The sequence below is a fragment of the Trachinotus anak genome, unplaced genomic scaffold, assembly GCF_046630095.1.
Source record: "Trachinotus anak isolate AG129_WGS33_773 ecotype Australia unplaced genomic scaffold, CSIRO_AGI_Tana_v1 ptg000003l, whole genome shotgun sequence".
NCBI classification, from domain to species: Eukaryota; Metazoa; Chordata; class Actinopteri; order Carangiformes; family Carangidae; genus Trachinotus; species Trachinotus anak.
The window spans coordinates 8,478,869-8,496,977 of record NW_027273854.1 but is presented as its reverse complement, the minus strand read 5'-3'; the positions used below and the strand labels follow the sequence as shown (position 1 = coordinate 8,496,977).

The 18,109-nt window shown below is 40.9% G+C and overlaps 1 protein-coding gene across 2 annotated transcripts; it reads right to left on the bottom strand.

Moving 5' to 3' along the window:
• Nucleotides 1-19: 19 nt before the first annotated feature.
• kcnh4a (potassium voltage-gated channel, subfamily H (eag-related), member 4a) lies at nt 20-17,821 on the bottom strand. Of its 2 annotated transcripts, none has more exons than XM_071471719.1 (17): nt 17,740-17,821; nt 15,785-16,626; nt 10,331-10,564; nt 8,837-8,968; nt 8,549-8,682; nt 7,388-7,640; nt 5,848-6,005; nt 5,117-5,324; nt 4,523-4,717; nt 4,235-4,434; nt 3,308-3,557; nt 3,000-3,214; nt 2,783-2,821; nt 1,717-2,084; nt 1,547-1,626; nt 1,356-1,432; nt 20-1,169 (listed from the first exon to the last, which is right to left on the bottom strand). In XM_071471719.1, the coding sequence occupies exons 2-17, from the start codon at nt 15,858-15,860 to the stop codon at nt 180-182; spliced, it is 3,609 nt and encodes a 1,202-aa protein (XP_071327820.1). In that variant the 5' UTR covers nt 15,861-16,626; nt 17,740-17,821; the 3' UTR covers nt 20-179. The 2 variants fall into 2 exon arrangements, with proteins under 2 accessions (XP_071327820.1, XP_071327829.1); XM_071471728.1 differs by lacking the exon at nt 17,740-17,821 and adding an exon at nt 17,245-17,715.
• Nucleotides 17,822-18,109: the final 288 nt, after the last annotated feature.

The following is an 18,109-nucleotide window of genomic DNA, read 5'->3' as shown; positions in this document are numbered from 1 at the left end:
CGTTATCATATACCATGAATACAATCCTTTACAAAATGTTTTATTCAGTTGTGACAGTCGAGTTTCAACAGTTGGTCATACATTTGGGCATAAAGCATTTTATCAAATAAAAACTTTACACTAAGAGGTACAATAAAGTCAACATTTTAAGACAATAACACAACAAGATACTGATGTCATCATTGTGGGCTTTGCATTCCCTCAATGTGCAAGAGAGGTGGCTGAACTTCTACAGTTGGAGTACTGCTGCTCATTCCCTGTGATTCAATATTGTCTGTCCACTCTTGATACAGTGAATCTCTAGAGTCTCTGTCTGTTACCTGGCCCAGCAGAGAACATGCAACGTCCTGTGTGAGGTGGACAGAGCTAGATCCCAATGGGTCGTTTTGTGTGGGACTGTGGATGGAGCTCTGCTGGCCTGGGATGTGCCCTGTGCATATGGATGTGTGGACTCCTGAGGGGCTTAGGGAGCTGAAGGCAGTGTGATACTGTGGCTGGCCAGTGGGAGTGATAGACGAATGGATGGGTGTTTGGGACCTGGTCTGATTATGTGTGGGATCAGAGTTGGTTTGAATGCTCAGAGAGGGATGGGTGTAGCAAGAATTTACTGGGGAACATGAGGAGTGAGAGTTGCTCATTGTAGGAATAGAGGTATTGTAGGTCCCCTGTGCGGCCTGACAAATCACAGGGTAGCTACTGTAGGCAGGGCTGATGCCCAAGAGGGATGGACCTCCATGAGAGTGGGTCATGTAAGGAGAATTTGGAGTTGTTCTGGCAGTTTTGAAGGGGCCACACTGGCTCTGTAGCCTGTGAGCTGTGGCCCCTTCTCTGTCAGAGCAGCACAAGTGCAAACAGGGTGACATAGGGCTTGAATGCAGCAAGGTAGGACTCCTGCCTTGGGAGGGCACCCCAGTGCAGCCCCACACATTTCTGGCAGGGTGGCTAATCGCTTCATGATGGAGGTGCAGTCCAGTGGCTATATTTAAAGGCACATGAGACTGCCAGTCACTGGAAGCAGTCACATTAGGACTGGGAACCATCTGTATGCCATAGGAATAAGACGAAAGTGGAGCGTTATAATGGAGCATGGCCATATGAGACTGAAGGTAATGCATTATGTCATGGAGCTCCTTGGCAAGGTTGGATACATCTTGGTTCAAGTTGTTCACCTAAAAAGAAAAAGAAAGTATACCTGATGTTTAATGATTTTTATAGAACTCCTTAATGAAAAAAAACTTTGATTGGAAAGGATAAAAGTCTAGTTGTTTAAAAGATAAAGTTAAAATTGGTATGTGTATATATGTGTGTGTACATATATATATATATATATGTGTCTATTCCTATGTTGACCATACCTCTTTGTTCAGTTTGCTTATGTTTTGTCTCACTTCCTCAGTTTCAAACAGCAGATTAGCATTCACTTGTAACTGGTCTGTAAAAGGATCAACAGTAGAGAAATGCTGAGTATGTACAACATAATATGAGATCCAATTGCAGGATTATAAAGTTCACTTGTCATCCACTGTGCATCTTGCAGAGACTTTACCTGTGACATTCGTCTCGGCTTCACTCTGCTCTTCATTGAATTGAAATGTGTGACTGTTGTCCTCAATTCCATCCACAACTCTAGCAGAGACAAAATCAGTGTTACATCATTAAAATAGAAGCAAACTCATTACTGATTCATATGTGGATAAAGCAGGATGAATAAGTTACCTGGGGCTAAGGTTCAGTGGACTAACACAAGGCAGGGATGGCATGAGTAGCTTGGCAGGCCGATGGTTCAAGCCTGGGTCACTGGTAAGACTGGGCAAAGGAGACTGAGAGAGCTCCTCCCTGGTGAATGCCTGAGGAGAGGGACTGCGGCCTCTACTACCTTGAACAGGTGAGCGACAGAGGCGGAGTGCGTTGATGTGGCGGAGCTCCTCCCCTAACAGCATGCTGAGGCAGGGCTGACGAACAGGGCTGCCCATTCTCTGTAGCAGAGGCACTCTCTTCTGCTGAAAGTGTTTCACGTCTTCTCCATGTTCTGCGTCATTGGCCTCAATGATGTAGGGCAGTTTATGGTCCATAGAAACATGACCCTGTGGAGACAATGGATGGAAAGTCAGGGGTTTAATTCGATTTGTGGAAATGATTTAAAGCTGCTAGAGTCTTTTTTTTTTTGTGGGTATCACAACCCATTATATCACTGTATCAGGGCTTAAACCTAAAGAGGAATCACATTTAGTGTAAGAACACACTATGAGTCACACTTGATTTCTAGTGTTAAAATAGCAGATACTTGTATGTACAGAGAGTGCAGACTAAAATCTAAGAGCAGAATCCAAAGTTTTCTCCTCTGCAACAGACTGGAAACCAAAAATAGAAAACAAACAAAGCAAACAAAGCTACAGCTACATGAGTAGTTGTCATTTCTACTTTCTTTCTATCAGCACACAAGCTAGCCAGTGTGTGTTCACACAAACCTGAATTAGCAAATGTAGCAAATGTAGTTTGTCTTATTAAGTTTGGCTGTGACGTGCAGGCTTCTTTTGGCTTCTCCTTGTTGGTGTGTGCATTTTTCCTTCCTCTCTTGCTTAAGAGCATCTTATCTATCGTTATCTCAGCTATGTGTATGAATTCACACAGCCAGTGTGCTGTTTTCCACATTTACTGTGACAGTTCTAAGATTTCAGAAAGGCCGACTAATGCCTTATGATGTGAACACAGACTGTACTGTAGCTGTAGATGTATGAAGCAGACCGAAGGTGAAATAATTACCTTACTGAGGCACACATACCTGAGAAGACCTAGGAGTCCATGGAAACCTTGTAACTCCCTAAAGATATTGAAGTCAAGATTAACAAGTGATTACACACGTTCTATAATTGGTGGGAAAGTACAGGTATTCTTAAATTGATAAGCAGGAACAAAGAAGTTAAATACTGGTACAATGAAATTTTTGAGTCTGTCTGCAGTGTCTCCCACTGCCTCTGAGGTGATGGTAAATGTCTTACATCAGCTTCACTGCCCTCTCTCAAGTTGTAGGTGAGGTTGTGGTGGATGTCAGAGCTGAAGCGACTGCCGTACTCTGGGTACAGCCCGAGGACCTCCCTCAAAGCCCTCACACTGATGTACTGCAAGTCACAGTATGTCAGCGCCTTCACATCTGCATTGGTCTTTATCACCTGGTCATGTTCTGGGAGATCAGCCCCGATAAGGTCCCCTTTGCCTGTGCGGATTGTGTGTTAAACAGAAGTGTTATGACAAGGTGCAACGCAGCTAAAAAGAGAGGGGGAATGTTTCACTCTTGGTGCACACTGACCCAGGATGGCTAGGACCATGCCATCTTTCAGAACCTCCAGGGAACCCGAACAGACAAAATAGTTGGCTTGTAGGGCATCTCCGTGGCGGATAAGGTATTCCCCTGGTGCACAGAAGGAGGTCTTAATGTGCAGGGAGAGGGAGCGCAGGCACCCTCTGCTGGCTCGCTCAAATACAGGCAGCTGCAGGATGTCTTTGTTCAGATGCATGGCGATGTCAGCTCGCAGTTCATCCGGGAAGTCATGCAGCAACTGAAACAAGAGGGGAAAAATTAAGCCTTTAGTGACCATTGCAATGCATTTGATCATCCAACAGGTCTGCTGAATACTTAAATACTTCCCCCACTGCGGCAAAACAAATGAACAGCAACAAAAAATAAATAAAAGGCACAAATTTTGGTTTTAAAGGTTGATGCACTCATATGATGTGTCAAGCTGCTCAGTAAAAACAGACATGAGGTGTTAAAGCCAGCATGTTCTCAGAAACCAGTGCCTGTGTCTGTTACCTTCAACAGTGAATTAATTATCTACAGATGGCGATGGTGAGGGTGCTAATGAGTATTCTCTCTATTTCAACTCCTACCCTTGTAATTACAGGGAACTTCTCCTAGATCGGTCCTGGCATTGTTTCTGACTTTCTATTTGTAACAAAGTGCCGTCTACTTAAGGAAATGGAATAACACTCCAGAGAGTGTGAGGTGACCCACATTATAAGGATGGCATTTCTGAATCTAGAATCTCGCACCCACACAAAATGTACTTTTTCTTCCTGAAAAAAAAGAAGACATTACAGCAGCCCACACTGTCAACAGTTCATATACAGTTCAGTTACTTATTTCAAATGTGACTAACTTTACCAGATTATTTGAAGATAGCACAGGCAAACTAAACCACATGAAGATTTTCTAATTTGTAAATTTTCCACCCACCTCATTGGCATTGATACCATTGTTGACTGACCAGGTGGCCTGAAAGTACTCCAGCATCCTCTGCTTCAGCTGTTGAGGTAGCCGATGCACACGGATGAAGTCCTTAAGATCCTTCATTCGGGTGTGATAGAGTGAGCGCCGTGAATACATGCGCTGGATGATGGCTGTCACATTGCCAAAGACCACTGCATGCATCAGAGCTGGAGGTGGGAGAGCGACTAACATGAAGGTGTTCTCAGATCATTTGTCAAAATTCTGTGAATTTTCTGTGGTCACCAGTAAACTCACCACCCATGAGCATGATGCAGATGGAGAAGATCTTCTCTGCGTCTGTATTGGCGCACACATTGCCAAAACCAACACTGGTGAGGCTGCTGAGCGTGAAGTAGAGAGAGGCAATGTAGGCGCTAGACATGGAGGGGCCACCCATGGTGCTGTTGATGTATGGCGTCTCCAGGCGCTTCCCCAACTCCTGAAGCCACCCTGGTGGACGAGGTCAGAAGATGGCCAGATAAACTCAAATGGGGGGATCTTAGGTGATTACACTAAATGTATCAAGTGTTTTATTTTTTAAATAGCCTGCCTCAGTGGATGACCCTCTCTCCTTTGCTAGGTGATATAATGTGTGGTAGTTGATATAACGGGAAATTATATGATGCATTACTGGTGATATAATGGAATGGAAAGCTCTGTGACCTACACTTCCTCTGGACTGTCAAGACAAGCTAGATGTTGAAATGATGCGGCGGCATTCAGGCATTCAAGCATGACTAGAGATGTGCTGAACTGGCCCCCTAGGGTTGCCAGAAGAGACACTAAGAACATTACACTCTTGATTCAGTGGAGTTGGAGCTGTCAAACACACACATACAATGAGCTCACCTATGTCCCAGGTAACGGGGTCACTGCTTTCTACCTCCTTGCGCCCGATGACGTACCACACACAAGCCATCCAGTGTGCCAGCAGGGCAAACACAGACATGAGCAGGGTCAGGACCACAGCGCTGTACTGAGAGTAGCGGTCCAGTTTCTGTAAGAGGCGCAGCAGACGCAGAAGACGAACTGTCTTCAACAAGTGCACGAGCGAGGTCTAGACAAAGGGAGGGAGAGCAGAACTTCTAAGCCAGATCATTTTTGTAACTATTTCTATGCATGTAGTTTTGTTCCACTCATGTTCAATTAGATAGATTTATTGGTGTAACCTGTGACCCATCCTCTTTTCTCATTTAACCTTGATTCTGTGTTTTTATTAGTCTCTATTGTGAAGTGCTTACTCTGAATTTAATGTGACTATTAGCAGGTCAACAAAACTTTTTTAACCGGAGTCAGAGAGATGTCTTTGTGTGTCAGCTGTGGCCTGTGGCAAAGTAAGACTAATCCACAACAAGTACCAGCGTTTATCTTGAGGATAAAACTAAAGCTGGCAGACAAAGGAGAGCGCTCAGCGAAGTGGGTGAATGTAGACAGATAATCATCTCCAGTCCAATGCTCTGAGGGAATAACACTACTAAAACACTAGCGGCCAGTCTTGAAGTAAGTGCATTAAAAGAGACAGGAAAGTGTAAAACCTGGGGGCATACTGTACTTCCAGATATATAAAACGACAATCTTACAACGGTGATGTTGAAAGCGTAGAGAAGGTCAAAGGGCAAAGCTGCGATCAGATCCACAAAGAACCAGGTGGTGCAGTAATGGAGGTAGATGGATCGGGTGTCATACACTACCTGACCCGACTGACTCACATAAGTGGTACGGAAATTCAGGATGATATCTGAAAGGGAGCAGTAAAAACAGAATCACAAAGTTATACATAAAAAGAAATAACATTTAGGTCTAAGGTGAAAAATTTTACTGGGACTGTAGTTCAGGTACATATAGAAAAATATTTTATGAGTAACTCACAAAATAATACATACTTCAGAATATAAAATGCATGATTTGTTTTAAGTTCACTCACCAATCCATTTGTAGGGACAAACAGTATTAAGAATGAATATATCCAACTAACATACTGTAACTTCAAAGATTCTAACATAATAGTTGGGTATGGTACAGTATACTAGGATGCAGTCAGAAAATGGAGGAGGGCATTTTAAATCTTTAAAAATAAAAGTAACTGATAGTATTAATTGTTGGTATAATTGTATTCTATGTTGTGTAAGTCATTCATTATTTGCAAGAAATTATATTTTCTTAAGAAACTATGGACACAATAGAACTGCTTTTGTGCTGGTAACTGTTAATGGGGAGCCAAGTAAAAAAAAAAAACATTATAAAACAGGTAATTGCAGCCTGACATTATGGAAATTGTTTTATCTTGTATGTCAAGATAATATTAGCAGTGGTTCATAGCAGCATTATGGCCCAATTAACCACGTAACATGTCCCTGGCAGTATATTTAACTTTTCACTCGCTCCTACACTGGAATGACCTTGCTTGTAACAAGGATGAATGGAAAGTGCTCATGAATTTAAACGCAACTGGTTCAGGGAAAAGCATCAGTTCAGTTCTACTACACACGAAATGTCTTTGAGTGAGACTCGCCATAAAAAATAATTTTCTTTGACAAAAGGGAAAAAGATTGAAGGCAAGCATGTGAGAGCAGGTGAGCTCATTTTGAGCACAAATATCATTCTGTGCCCCAGACGAACCTGTTGAGAGAGAGGAAGTCAGAGAGCCTCGTGACAGATGTGCTATCACACTTCCTTTGGAGGAAAAGTGGGACGAAGTGAGAGAAATCTAATTATGATTCGTAACCTGGGGCAACAGAGACACCCTGAGTGGGTGGGGAGAGGTGGGAGGTTTAGTGATGTGTTAGCCATTGCCAGGGAAACCACTGCAGCTGCACACGGAAATATGGTTGTTCTTAATTTAAGCAGAATATATTGTTGTCTCTTCATAATGCTTCAAAATACAGGTCAGCTGGAGCACAGCATGTTACTTTAAAATTATAGTGGTTCAAGCTCCCAATCATCTTACTGAAAGAGGTTAGACAACAATCTCTCACCAGGCTAACAGAAGAAAGATGTTTGTTAGCTGAAGATGCTTAGAAGTAGTTCAAATTTCTTAGAAAAGTATTTAAAACCTAAATTTACATGACTGCAAACATACCCATGATTACAATGGTTTAATCAAATGTAAATGCAGCATACCAAGTATGAAGAGCATCTCCACTGCTATGTCACTGCCTATACTGCTGCGACTGACAAAGGAGTGATGGTCACTGCTCTCATCATGACTGACAAAGCAGACATCATAAGGCACAGTGACAGCGACGTAGAACGTTGCCAGTAGGATTAGCCAGTCCCACAAGGCCTTGGAGATGCTGTAGTGTAGCAGGATGAAACGTGACTTCTTCACAGCTGCAACCTTGTACTCAGGTAGAGACGGTTTCTGGAACACACTCTGAAAGCATCACGAGAAAACAAAAAACCTTGGAGGTTATTTAAATCTGTAGCCTACAGGGCGGTGTTGTGGGAGAAGAGTTGACACAGTTGGAGAGAGGAGGCCTGCTTAATGAACTTGCTCAGGTTTAAGAAACTGAAGTGCTTGGATTATATTTATGTCCACCTTAAACCCTGAGGAATAATGAATCCTTTGGATAAATGAAACCAAATTTGAAAATGAGAGAGGGTGTGTAATTTTCATTTTCTTCAGTGCCTACTGAGGCAGTGTTTGCATACAGTAATTAGCTCAGCATGAGACACTGAAGGAAGCTATTATACCTGCCGATGATCATCTACCTTCATTATCATCATCATCATCATCATCATCGTAACATTTTGAATGAATTTTGAATAGACCCGAATAAGCAAATCATGTACACAGGCTTGTTGAATGGACAGGAGTGGTTTGAGGATGGTCACAGATGTACATAAGATGGAGGCTGCATTTTCTAATCTTTGGTGTCAAAGAGAGGTTTTTGAGTAGACTAAGCAATTTACAATAATACTTTTTGCGCGTCTTTCGGCAGTAACTATAAAAGGTATTCAGTAAAAAACTCAAACCATCACTGTTAATTAAGATATACAGGCTCATCTTCAACAAACTGCCCCTCCCTCATATAAAAAGACAGGAGACTGGTGTCAACATGCAGCGTGACTAGGGTTTCACATTGCCTGATGAATAACATAACTGGAGCAAGCTTTGATTAAAATACCATCTGTGTTTTAATGGTAAATAAGACAAAAAATCTAGTCATTAAAAAACCATGCTTTTATTTTGAGCAGCCAAAACAGGACTCAGTGATAATGAATAGTGAAATACTGAGACTCATATGTATCTTGTAGGTTTACTCATGGGTTTGCACTCACATTGGTCAGCTTCCTCTTGCCCCTCTTGGTGAACAGGTTGGTCAGGTGGTGCAGAATAGTCCTCCCCCTCTCTCGAGCTTGGGAAAAGTGTGATCTGTTGCTCTTCCTGCTCTGGCGAGCAGTCTCTGACACACCTGTGGGCAAAATCATAATAACTCACCGAATAAATGCAAATTGTGTCATATTCCATTTAGTTTTAAATTGTGTTAATACATTTGCTGCGTGACATTTTGAAGTTGAAACAGTCAATTAAAGCTGGACTGTTAACAGCATGTGGCCGGGCCTCACCATCTCCTTGGGTGTAGTGGTGACTTTTCCCATATGAGTCACTGACGTCTTTGAAGGATAACAGGAACAACACCACCTCACCTTTCTCGTTTTTAATTGGCACGACATCCAGGAGGCACCAAAATGGATTTCCTGAGGATATTAGGAAAAGTTATTAGACTGAGATTACCCAACAATACTGCAAGACAGTTTTTATCACGAAATAATGACTGAATTTCTAGGCTGGGATGAGATTGTGATTTTCTTGCAGCTAACATCACCTCACTGCCTGTGGTGTATCTGTACGTGTTCTGGAGTTGCTTTCCTTAAATAAGACTAGGTCAAAAACAGTAAATGTCTGAAATTGCATATCAATGTGTGAAACTGAGGACATATTTGAAAACAGTTGTGATACAGCTGTGAGCAACTTGCATTATCACGTCCTATATATTCTCTCTTACTCACTGTTCCCTCATATACAGTATATTAATATAGCCGAATTTCCAATAAAGCTGTTCTCATTAACATTTTTTTTTCTCTTTCTGTTATCAGACAACAGAACATTAACAGACTACATGTTAACTTCCAAACCATTTCCAAGCTGCTGCTCTCCTGCACAGATCCTCAAGAATTTTCAACTACTGCTTTTCCTCAAAAAAAAAAAAAAAAAAAAAAAAAAAAAGCCTTTATTTACCTAAACTCCGAAACGTTACATCCTTTATTGGGAGCAGGTATTTTCTAATTCCCTCTGTTTGACATGTATGGCAGTATTTTAGTGCTGTCTGTCGCGTTAAATTAAATGCATGGTTAATTAAAATGCAACACCTGTAATCGTTTGAAATGAAAAGCCCTCTAGCGTTTCAATGGGCAGAAACCCTTTATTTCTCAACAGGCTTTTATTGCTGTGCTGTGTCAAGCGTAATGTCACATTTCCGGTTGCTGGGGTTTGTGTTTTTACATGTGATTTATAACTGCTAGTTTAGCTTAGCGGCCCTGCTCTCGTTGCCTGGTGTGTTTGGCGTTTAGTCTTTCCTCTGCCTCCTTTAGTAATAATGATATATGTAATGAAAGTAGTTTATTTGCCGTGATGGAGGCGAGGCTTAGTGAACTGGAGGTCTAACTGTGCTTCCCTGTGGTCTCAGAGCAGCCTGAAACCAGAGCGGCTGGGTGACCACCTGTAATAGAGGTGTAACCCGAAGCCCACGGTTGGCCTCCTACGGCACCCATACAGGGTTCAGTTGTGTGGTATTTGGTTGATCAACAGTGGAAATGTGATCACTCAGTCATCCATCAGTGACATTTGTCATTATAGGGCTGGTCCTGCTGTTGGGGAACAACCAAAAATAATGTCCTCACAATAAAATAAAGGCCAGGGAATGGTTTAAAAGGGAGAACATTGGAAACCAATTCTCACACATACAAATACTTTTTAGGTTAGGTTTGACACATCAATTCAGTGCTGTGTTTCAGGGTGCATGGCCAACTCAACATCTGGGAGAGCAGATAAATCCTCACCATTTTTTCTATAGAAGCAGACTTCTCCCTGGTACTCCTGCTGTCCCTCCAGAGCTTTGTCTACCTGTTGGGTCACACTTTCACTGGTCTCGGCCCCGTACAGAAAGCTGCAGGTACAAGTCTTTTGCATCACCTCAGTCCGAACAAAACCGGTCAGTTCGCAAAACCCGTCAGAGCAGTACACGATGGGGTAGCCATAGCGACCCTGGGCATTTCCCAGCAGGAAGTTACTGTCTGCAAGGAAAATAAAGAGGACCAAGGTTGGAGGAATACAGCTGCTGTGTTTGATTGAAAAACAGGCAATATTTTGTGCTTTTCTAACCTCACAATGGTAATGCAGCTTGAGACAGCTGCAGCTCTGTAAGTATCACATTCAGACTCTTTCCTTTCCCAAAGACAAACTTCACTTCTGATTCGATTTATTTGTTGATGCAACAACAAAAAAAATCTGAGTCATTCTGTCTGCTTGAGCTCAGATACCTGAAATAGTCCAGTGTACATCAGAGAGGGCTTTGAAGCGTGCTGGTGGTGTGCATGAAGTGTAAAGGGTATATGCAGGGGCCACAGTAGTTGGCTCCATGGGGGACCAGTTCCTCAGTGAGGCGTTAGCCCTTAATTAGCATGTGAAGCAAGGTGTCATCCTGCCACCGGTTGTGCAATGCATTGTACACATAAAACACACACACACACAAAATGTATTTCCTGTTGCATCAAAAGATGACGATGAATGTCTTTTCATTTTTGTGAATTATTTTGTGAATTATTTTGACAAAATTCCGACTATGAAATTGAATTAATATTTTCTAATTATATCACAAATCTACGTTTTTGTTATACTTACTTACACTCAGTTGCCAGTGCCAGTTGGAGGATGTAGTTTGTGGTGCTGTTGAATTCTATCTATCTATGATACTTAATCTTGAAAATTGTTTTGAGCAGCGATTTGGGGATTTTAAACATTTTTCTTTCCAACAAGCATATATTAACTAAAACTTTAATATTTAGTGATTATATAACAGTGCATGCTCGCAGGAGAGAGAATACTTCTTTGTGTAGAGAATGCTGCTATGCTTGAGAAAAAATGGTGGAGATGAAGAACTTTGTTGAATCAATTATAACAGATTGTAAATGAAAGCCTTGTTTGGGAAAAAAAACACAGTTAAACATTATTTCTCACTGCTGGAACACTGAAGAGTCATTTTAGGGCAGGAAGTGTAGGTGGTGAAGCAGAAGAAGATAATGAATACTGCATCTAAACAAAACACTAAATTCAATACATATTGTGTCTAATGGAGTAAAGCACTGAATAGTCAAATAGCAAAGACAGTCCTCACACTAGGAGGGCTGTGAAACAGCGTATAGAAAGAATTTACAGTGAGTCAAGAAAGACACTGTGGTTCATGTACTCTAAAAAGGAACAGATTCGTGTACATGTTTTCTGTGCACTGTCTTTTCTATATCTTTTGTGAGTTTTGTGAGTAACAGTATCCTCTTGAAAAGCCAAAAAAATAAAAAATAAAATAAAAAATCTAGAGCAGTGAAATAAAGCAGCCTTCCTTCATTCCTATTTTAACCCATTCATAAGCTGCGGAATGATTTGTAAAAATAAATTATATGGAGTCATGCACTCGATGGTCTATTGTAAAGAGAAATAACAGCCAGACTTCAGCATCATGCACTGACTAATGCAGGTCTGCTTTCAATTGTCTCCACATAATGCTAAATAACCCTTCAATATTTAGACAGTTAGACCAGGACCACTGAATGGAGTTGCTCTTTGAATGAAAGCAGATTTAGTTTCCAACAAGCATCCTTGTTTGACAATGCTGCAAAACACTGCAGTAATGATATAGCTGAGAGGACAATGGTGAACAGCTGTGCAGGAGCCAGTTTTAATGAATGCTGCTTTGTGTTCTCTCTAGAACTAAGAAGGTAAACACAGACTGATAACGCCACGGTTTATTCAGATGCATGCAGCTATAGATTCACCTTCTGTAACTTCGATGATATTTAAACAAAACAAAAAAAAAAAAATGAAGTGGGCAGCATTGAGGGGGTGTTAGCAAAGTGTCTGTTCCAGAGGTAAAGACATGCAATTAGCAATGTGTGGATATATACTTCCTGATATGTGTGCAGTTAATCTCACAAGAAACTAAATTAAGATCTGTCCACGCACATGTTGCCATAGCAATTTGTGCAGAAAGAAAAACTAAAACATATGGCAATGCTGCAGTTTGTATCTCCGAGGTTACCAAGAAACTGTGCCCTCTGAAAACACAGATGTAGCCAGTAAAGCACTGGCAATATTAGCTTCAGTGTGATTTATTCTTAACTGATGCGACTGACTGATTGCTCAAGTGCTCACAACATGAATGAATGAGGACTTAATAAAGGTAAAATCACTCCTCAGCAAAAACTGAAGCCCTTTAAGTCCCTCATGAGGATTTTTAAAAAAAATAATTGTATCATGCAAATCAGTCTCAGATTCCTATCCCAAATGCAATCCTCAAGAACAAAGTTAAATCTTGGTTTAATCTCTCACCACAAGTGTTTGGGTCCTGTCCTGAAAACCCAACTGTTTGCTCTGCGTCTTTCATCTCCCTCGGCCTGTTTCTATGGCTTCATCTTATTCAAGAGAACAATATGGTTCACACTGACAGTCATAAAAGTCTAACTCAGTGATGTCTTTTCAGTAAATGCTCAAAGTCGAAGCTCAGAAAATGGATGTGTATGGTGAAAAATTACAAAAGAATTGTAATCGCTTTCTATGGGCAGTCACTTCATGCATTTGCTTGCTTTCAGTTAAAATCACAATCCCTCAAAAGCAATGATTGTTATAGCTAATTATCAATGACAGCACTTGTGAGGAGGGAGGAGAAAGATGCAATTCAAACACCTACTCATGCAATTAGCAGAAGAGACTGTCGACAATGAGGGACATAAAATAGGTACAGCTTTCTGTGCCTGGTACCATGCAATTATATCACTTAAGCAATTTAATACATAGATACACGATACTCTTCACCCTGCAGGACAATACATAATACAAATACAATATAAGAAATTAGATGTACTACCCCATCCCTAACCCTATCAAATTAATTCTTTAAAGCTCATATTAATTACCTATATTTGGATGTGGTGATTGATTAGATGAATAATTGATGTCATTTTCACAGCATCCAAAGAGCATGACCGAGCAAGACCTCCAATGATATTTGATTGGCTCTTGCCCTCTGCATAATTTATCTTAATTCATTTTCCTGCTCACATAATCAGGGCCCTGTGAATACCACCTCTACTCCCCTGGGCCCGCAGCCTCACTTCACAGTCGCTCTGGGGATATTTGTGTCATTTATTATTTCGTCTGCAAAGACACATGACTTGAAATAGACTTTCAGCTTCGCAGCTATCCTCTTGTCGTCAAAGAGACATCTTCACAATGAAAAGCTTTCAATTCAGCTGAGACTAGATTCAAAGCTGTTCTTGAATTGTGCTCCGAAGCCACCTATTGTCAGTTAGCCCCTTCACCACCCACTCAGCTACTTGGTCAATCCACCTACTTGCACATCTTATACCTCTGGTGTAAGATGCGCAAGTGGGTGCATTGATGTGTGTAGCCTAGGTGCAAGTCTAAGTGTATGTGAATGCAAGGGCAAGACGACGTGAAGAGGGGCTGAAGGATTTGTGTGTGCATGTGTGTAATAGGGAGATGCAGACGGAGATAGTGTTATCTCACTGAATTTGTGAATTCGTTAAGTTGTGAAGTTGTGAAGTTGTGATGGACAGTCTGACCCATACACACTCTGTCACACCATTAATTATGTTCTGGGAAGCGCTATCTACTGCCTGCTGATGACTTTTTACTGTGTACAGATTTCAAGGCATGGACTAGTAAGGCAGCAACAAAGCAAAGGTCCAAATGAAAGAACAGCAGATGAACTGTCTCAGCACGAAAATAAACCCACAGTCTAATTATCAGGGTTCTATTTTAATGACACAATTGCAAAGACAAGCAAATTTAATGTGTGTAAGGTCTGTGACAGTGTATCCAGGTGCATCTGCTATATTTCATATGTCATTCCAGCTGCAGTGTGAAATACTGTATATATCAGCCCTAGCGGGTCACATTACTGATCTCGTTGTTCCAACTACTGTGGCAACAGGAAAAATAGCTCACGAAAATTGCTTCTCTTAACAGGAAAATAATGTTGCTTTCTGGGAGTGTCAGAGTGGTGACTCATAAGCTTTACAAATATGCAATTGATGTAGCTTTATAAAGTTGAATTTACATTTGTGGAAATATTGAAAATCCAGAATTTTAGATGTGCGATTCAACATTTCATTTTGAAACAAATAACTGTAAAAAATAAAATAATTAAATAAAGAATAAAAGTAAAAAAACTTGTCACATTTTGTCAGAACAGTGATATTTCTTCAGCGATAATGTTTCTACTGATTGCTGAGTGTTTAATCACAAGCTTTTATGCCAATAGTAATTAGCATAATTGTGTAGCTGCTGCACATTTGCATCAAGCATTTTTTAATCAACTTGTTGGTAGATAATTCTGAAATGAAAGACATTGTGCAGAAACAGATCTGGTCCTGACTGACATCTATTTACACCGGCAATGGCCAATACTCCAAAATGCCCAAATGAGCCACAAATATAAAGGCCAAGAATTTACCACTATATCTTGCAGTAGTCTGTCCTGCTATAAAAAAAATAGTGCACTGAATGTTTTAAAGCCTTATATTGATAAGAAATAAATATTCACATATTCCATGGAAATTGTGTGGATTCAGTGTTATTTGTTCATATTAATTCAAATTGGTGGAAAGATGAGTGTTAGTTATGCAGCCTTGATATGTTTTTGTTCGTTTGTTTTAAAGATGCACCATGACTGAATAATGCATGAAACCCAACAGTGAAATATCCTAACAAGCAACACAAAGGCTCAGCAAGTGGCTCTTTAGTCCCAATTTATCATCCTAAAGGCTGCACTGTCCATCTCCACTTCTAGTTCTGCTTTATTGTCATAACTTGCAGTCTTATAATTGGATCTCACCACAGTCGGACACATTTGTCGACAGCAGTGTTTTTCAGTGCCAGTCACAATCCCAAACTGGGTTACAAACTGCCACAGGCTAAAATCCTAAAAGCTAGGCTTATAACTGGTAGAGTTGCGTCCAAACCATTTACAGGCAACACATTTTTATAAAGCAAGTCCCTTGAGAATAGTTTGACTCACACTGATTTCAGCAAAAATGATGACACAGTTTGCCAAAAGAACCAGGAGTCCAAAAATGTTCATTACAACAACATAAGCAATGTTCTGTTCATGTACCTTTACATTGTGAGAGAACTTTGTCACATCAGGTTCTGCAGATTTCTTTTTGTTAAAAACACCAACTCTAGAGTACAATAGAAATCTTTCTCCAAAATATACTTACGAGTGCCATCAAAGTGGTTTGCAATGGTATCCAGGAAGGTGTTTTGTGGGGCAAGGAGGCCCTTCATCACAGGCATCTTGTAGTCAGAGAAGACTGCAGACTCTCAGGCAGCAGGTTTCAGTAGTTCTTCACCATTCCCCAAAAGAGGACCTGAAGGAGAACCGCGGTGCCTCTCCCTGGGCTCGTTTGTAACTCCTCTACAGGCTTCTATCGTTGTGTGAGTGTGTTATTTCTATTCTATGTTATTGGGAGGAAACCACTGACTTACACCATGCAGAAATCTCATTTCATCTTCAGAAGAGAGCTCGGAGGTGTTGTAGTTCTCTAAAGCTTCTCTCTCAGTATTGGGTCAGGAGCTTTCAGGTTCAGTTGCTCATCCCTGTGCTCCCAGCACTGTTCCAGTATCACAGCAAAGCCTCAGCTTCTCTTCAGTCTAACTCCACTCACCGTGGTTCCTGCCATCTCTGAGTCCCCTGCCTCCCTCCCTCACTCCCTCACTCCCTCTGTCTTTCATACAAAAGTCTGAACCATCCCCCTTTCCACACACTGTAAATTTATTAGTTGTCTCTCTCACTTTCTCTCTCTTCCTCCTACTTCTCACTCTAGTTATTAAAAATCACTTTCTTTCTTTATCTCTTTTCCCTTTCTTCCTCCTGTTCTCTCTATCTCTGCGCCTTTTCTGAAAAATCCTTTTTGAGAGATATAACACGCTGTTTTATTGCACAGGTTACTTGCTTCCATTAACTGATCACTAATGTTCACACGCTGTAGTATACGAGGATGTTTATATACACTGACACACAAAAAGAGAGCCTCTGCACATGCTGGTTGCTGTGGATACTCTGCAACACAGAGGACAAGACAATGGTTAGACTTCTTTGGCGTCTGTATAGAGATTTGGCTTTTTTGCCCTTGTATGGACACACGGAGGTCAGAGGTCAGGTTGAATAAAGCACAGCACTGAATGATTCACTGTCTGATTCAAGGATTCTGCAGCAAATCTGCTGCTGGACTGATCAGTTGCTTGACGCAGTTATCAGCCTGCTGTCTGAATCATCACATCTATTTCACAATTTCTTTGTCAACTGTACATATGCATAAACAAACACCTCCAGACTTAGTTGCTGTTACACATACAATATAAGCCTACATGGGCACAAACACTGATGGCAGTTCTAAATTGCAACACACACTTGTTCTTAGAATAGCACCCTTCCCAATCATCACTTTCCTCTAGGTTCCATATGGGAGGGTAAAGCTGCACAATCATACATCCACTGAGACCTGACATTTCATCAATGCATACATTATTAAAGTGTGCTCATGAAAAGGTCAAAAACACAGCTTATTAAAATCAATATTTCATATCAAAGGTATTTTAATATGGCCAGTTTGCAAAAATAGAGTTTTTGTCTAGCAAGTGTCAGTTTGTCAGATTTAAATTACTTTCAAAACCTAACCTAAGCAGCCATCTGCTGGCTGTAGGAGAGAGGCAGATTCAGCTTCAGTCACGAGTATGTGGCACGTCACCGAGCAGCAGTTGTTCTTGAATGCGAACCTAATTTTCATGGGTGTGGCTACTCCGCAGTGTCTCAAATCAGTGGACTAGTTTCAGGTGCCAACTGAGTACCAGCTGTCTTAAACAGTCTGCTTCCCCTTGATTTGTTTTCACGGCAATTACAAACAGCAGTGTGATGAACAAAATACAAAATAAAATGGTAAAGGTGCAGGAAAGAGCAAATCAGTAAACCATCCCCAAAAGTAACAAACAACATTTATCTTGTGTGCATCATGTAGCTTATATGTGTGTTTGCTAAATTTAAGTATAAAGTCACTGGGCACTACACTACTACTACAACATCATGGTTTGTCTCTGTTTGCACCTGGAGCTTCTAAGTGCTTATAAGTTTAGTTGTTAAAAAGCTGATAAAGTGATAAGGAAATATAGTTATTACCTTTGAGAAAAAGCCCCAGTGCCATTCAGCATCATAAAGCTGCCTTGAAGCAAAAACAGACCAAGCCAGAGGCCAGTGGAACAGAAGCAAGAGGGGCGGGACTTTGAGCCAATTCAGTTGTCCTGCAAATATTGAGTCATTAAATACAATCTGGATACATTCAATATTTTCATGAATGAAAGTTTTAAAATACAGATTTTTTAAAATTCTTTTTTTCTTTAAGGAAAGGGGCACTTGGGTAAAAAGTAAATAAATAGTTGGAAGAATAGTTGGCAGAAACAAGCTTTCGGAGACATACCCGCAGAATGAATACAAAAGGATAATGTTTTCATTGCAGTGTTCTTGCAACTGAAAGTATTTAATTCCATAG

Coding starts and splice junctions, on each gene's coding strand:
- kcnh4a (XM_071471719.1), bottom strand. CDS start 15,860: ATGCCTGTGATGAAGGGCCTCCTTGCCCCACAAAACACCTTCCTGGAT. Junction 8,683..8,836: donor CCACTACACCCAAGGAGATG/GTGAGGCCCGGC, acceptor TTTTGCCCACAG/GTGTGTCAGAGACTGCTCGC. Junction 1,433..1,546: donor AGCCGAGACGAATGTCACAG/GTAAAGTCTCTG, acceptor ATCCTTTTACAG/ACCAGTTACAAGTGAATGCT.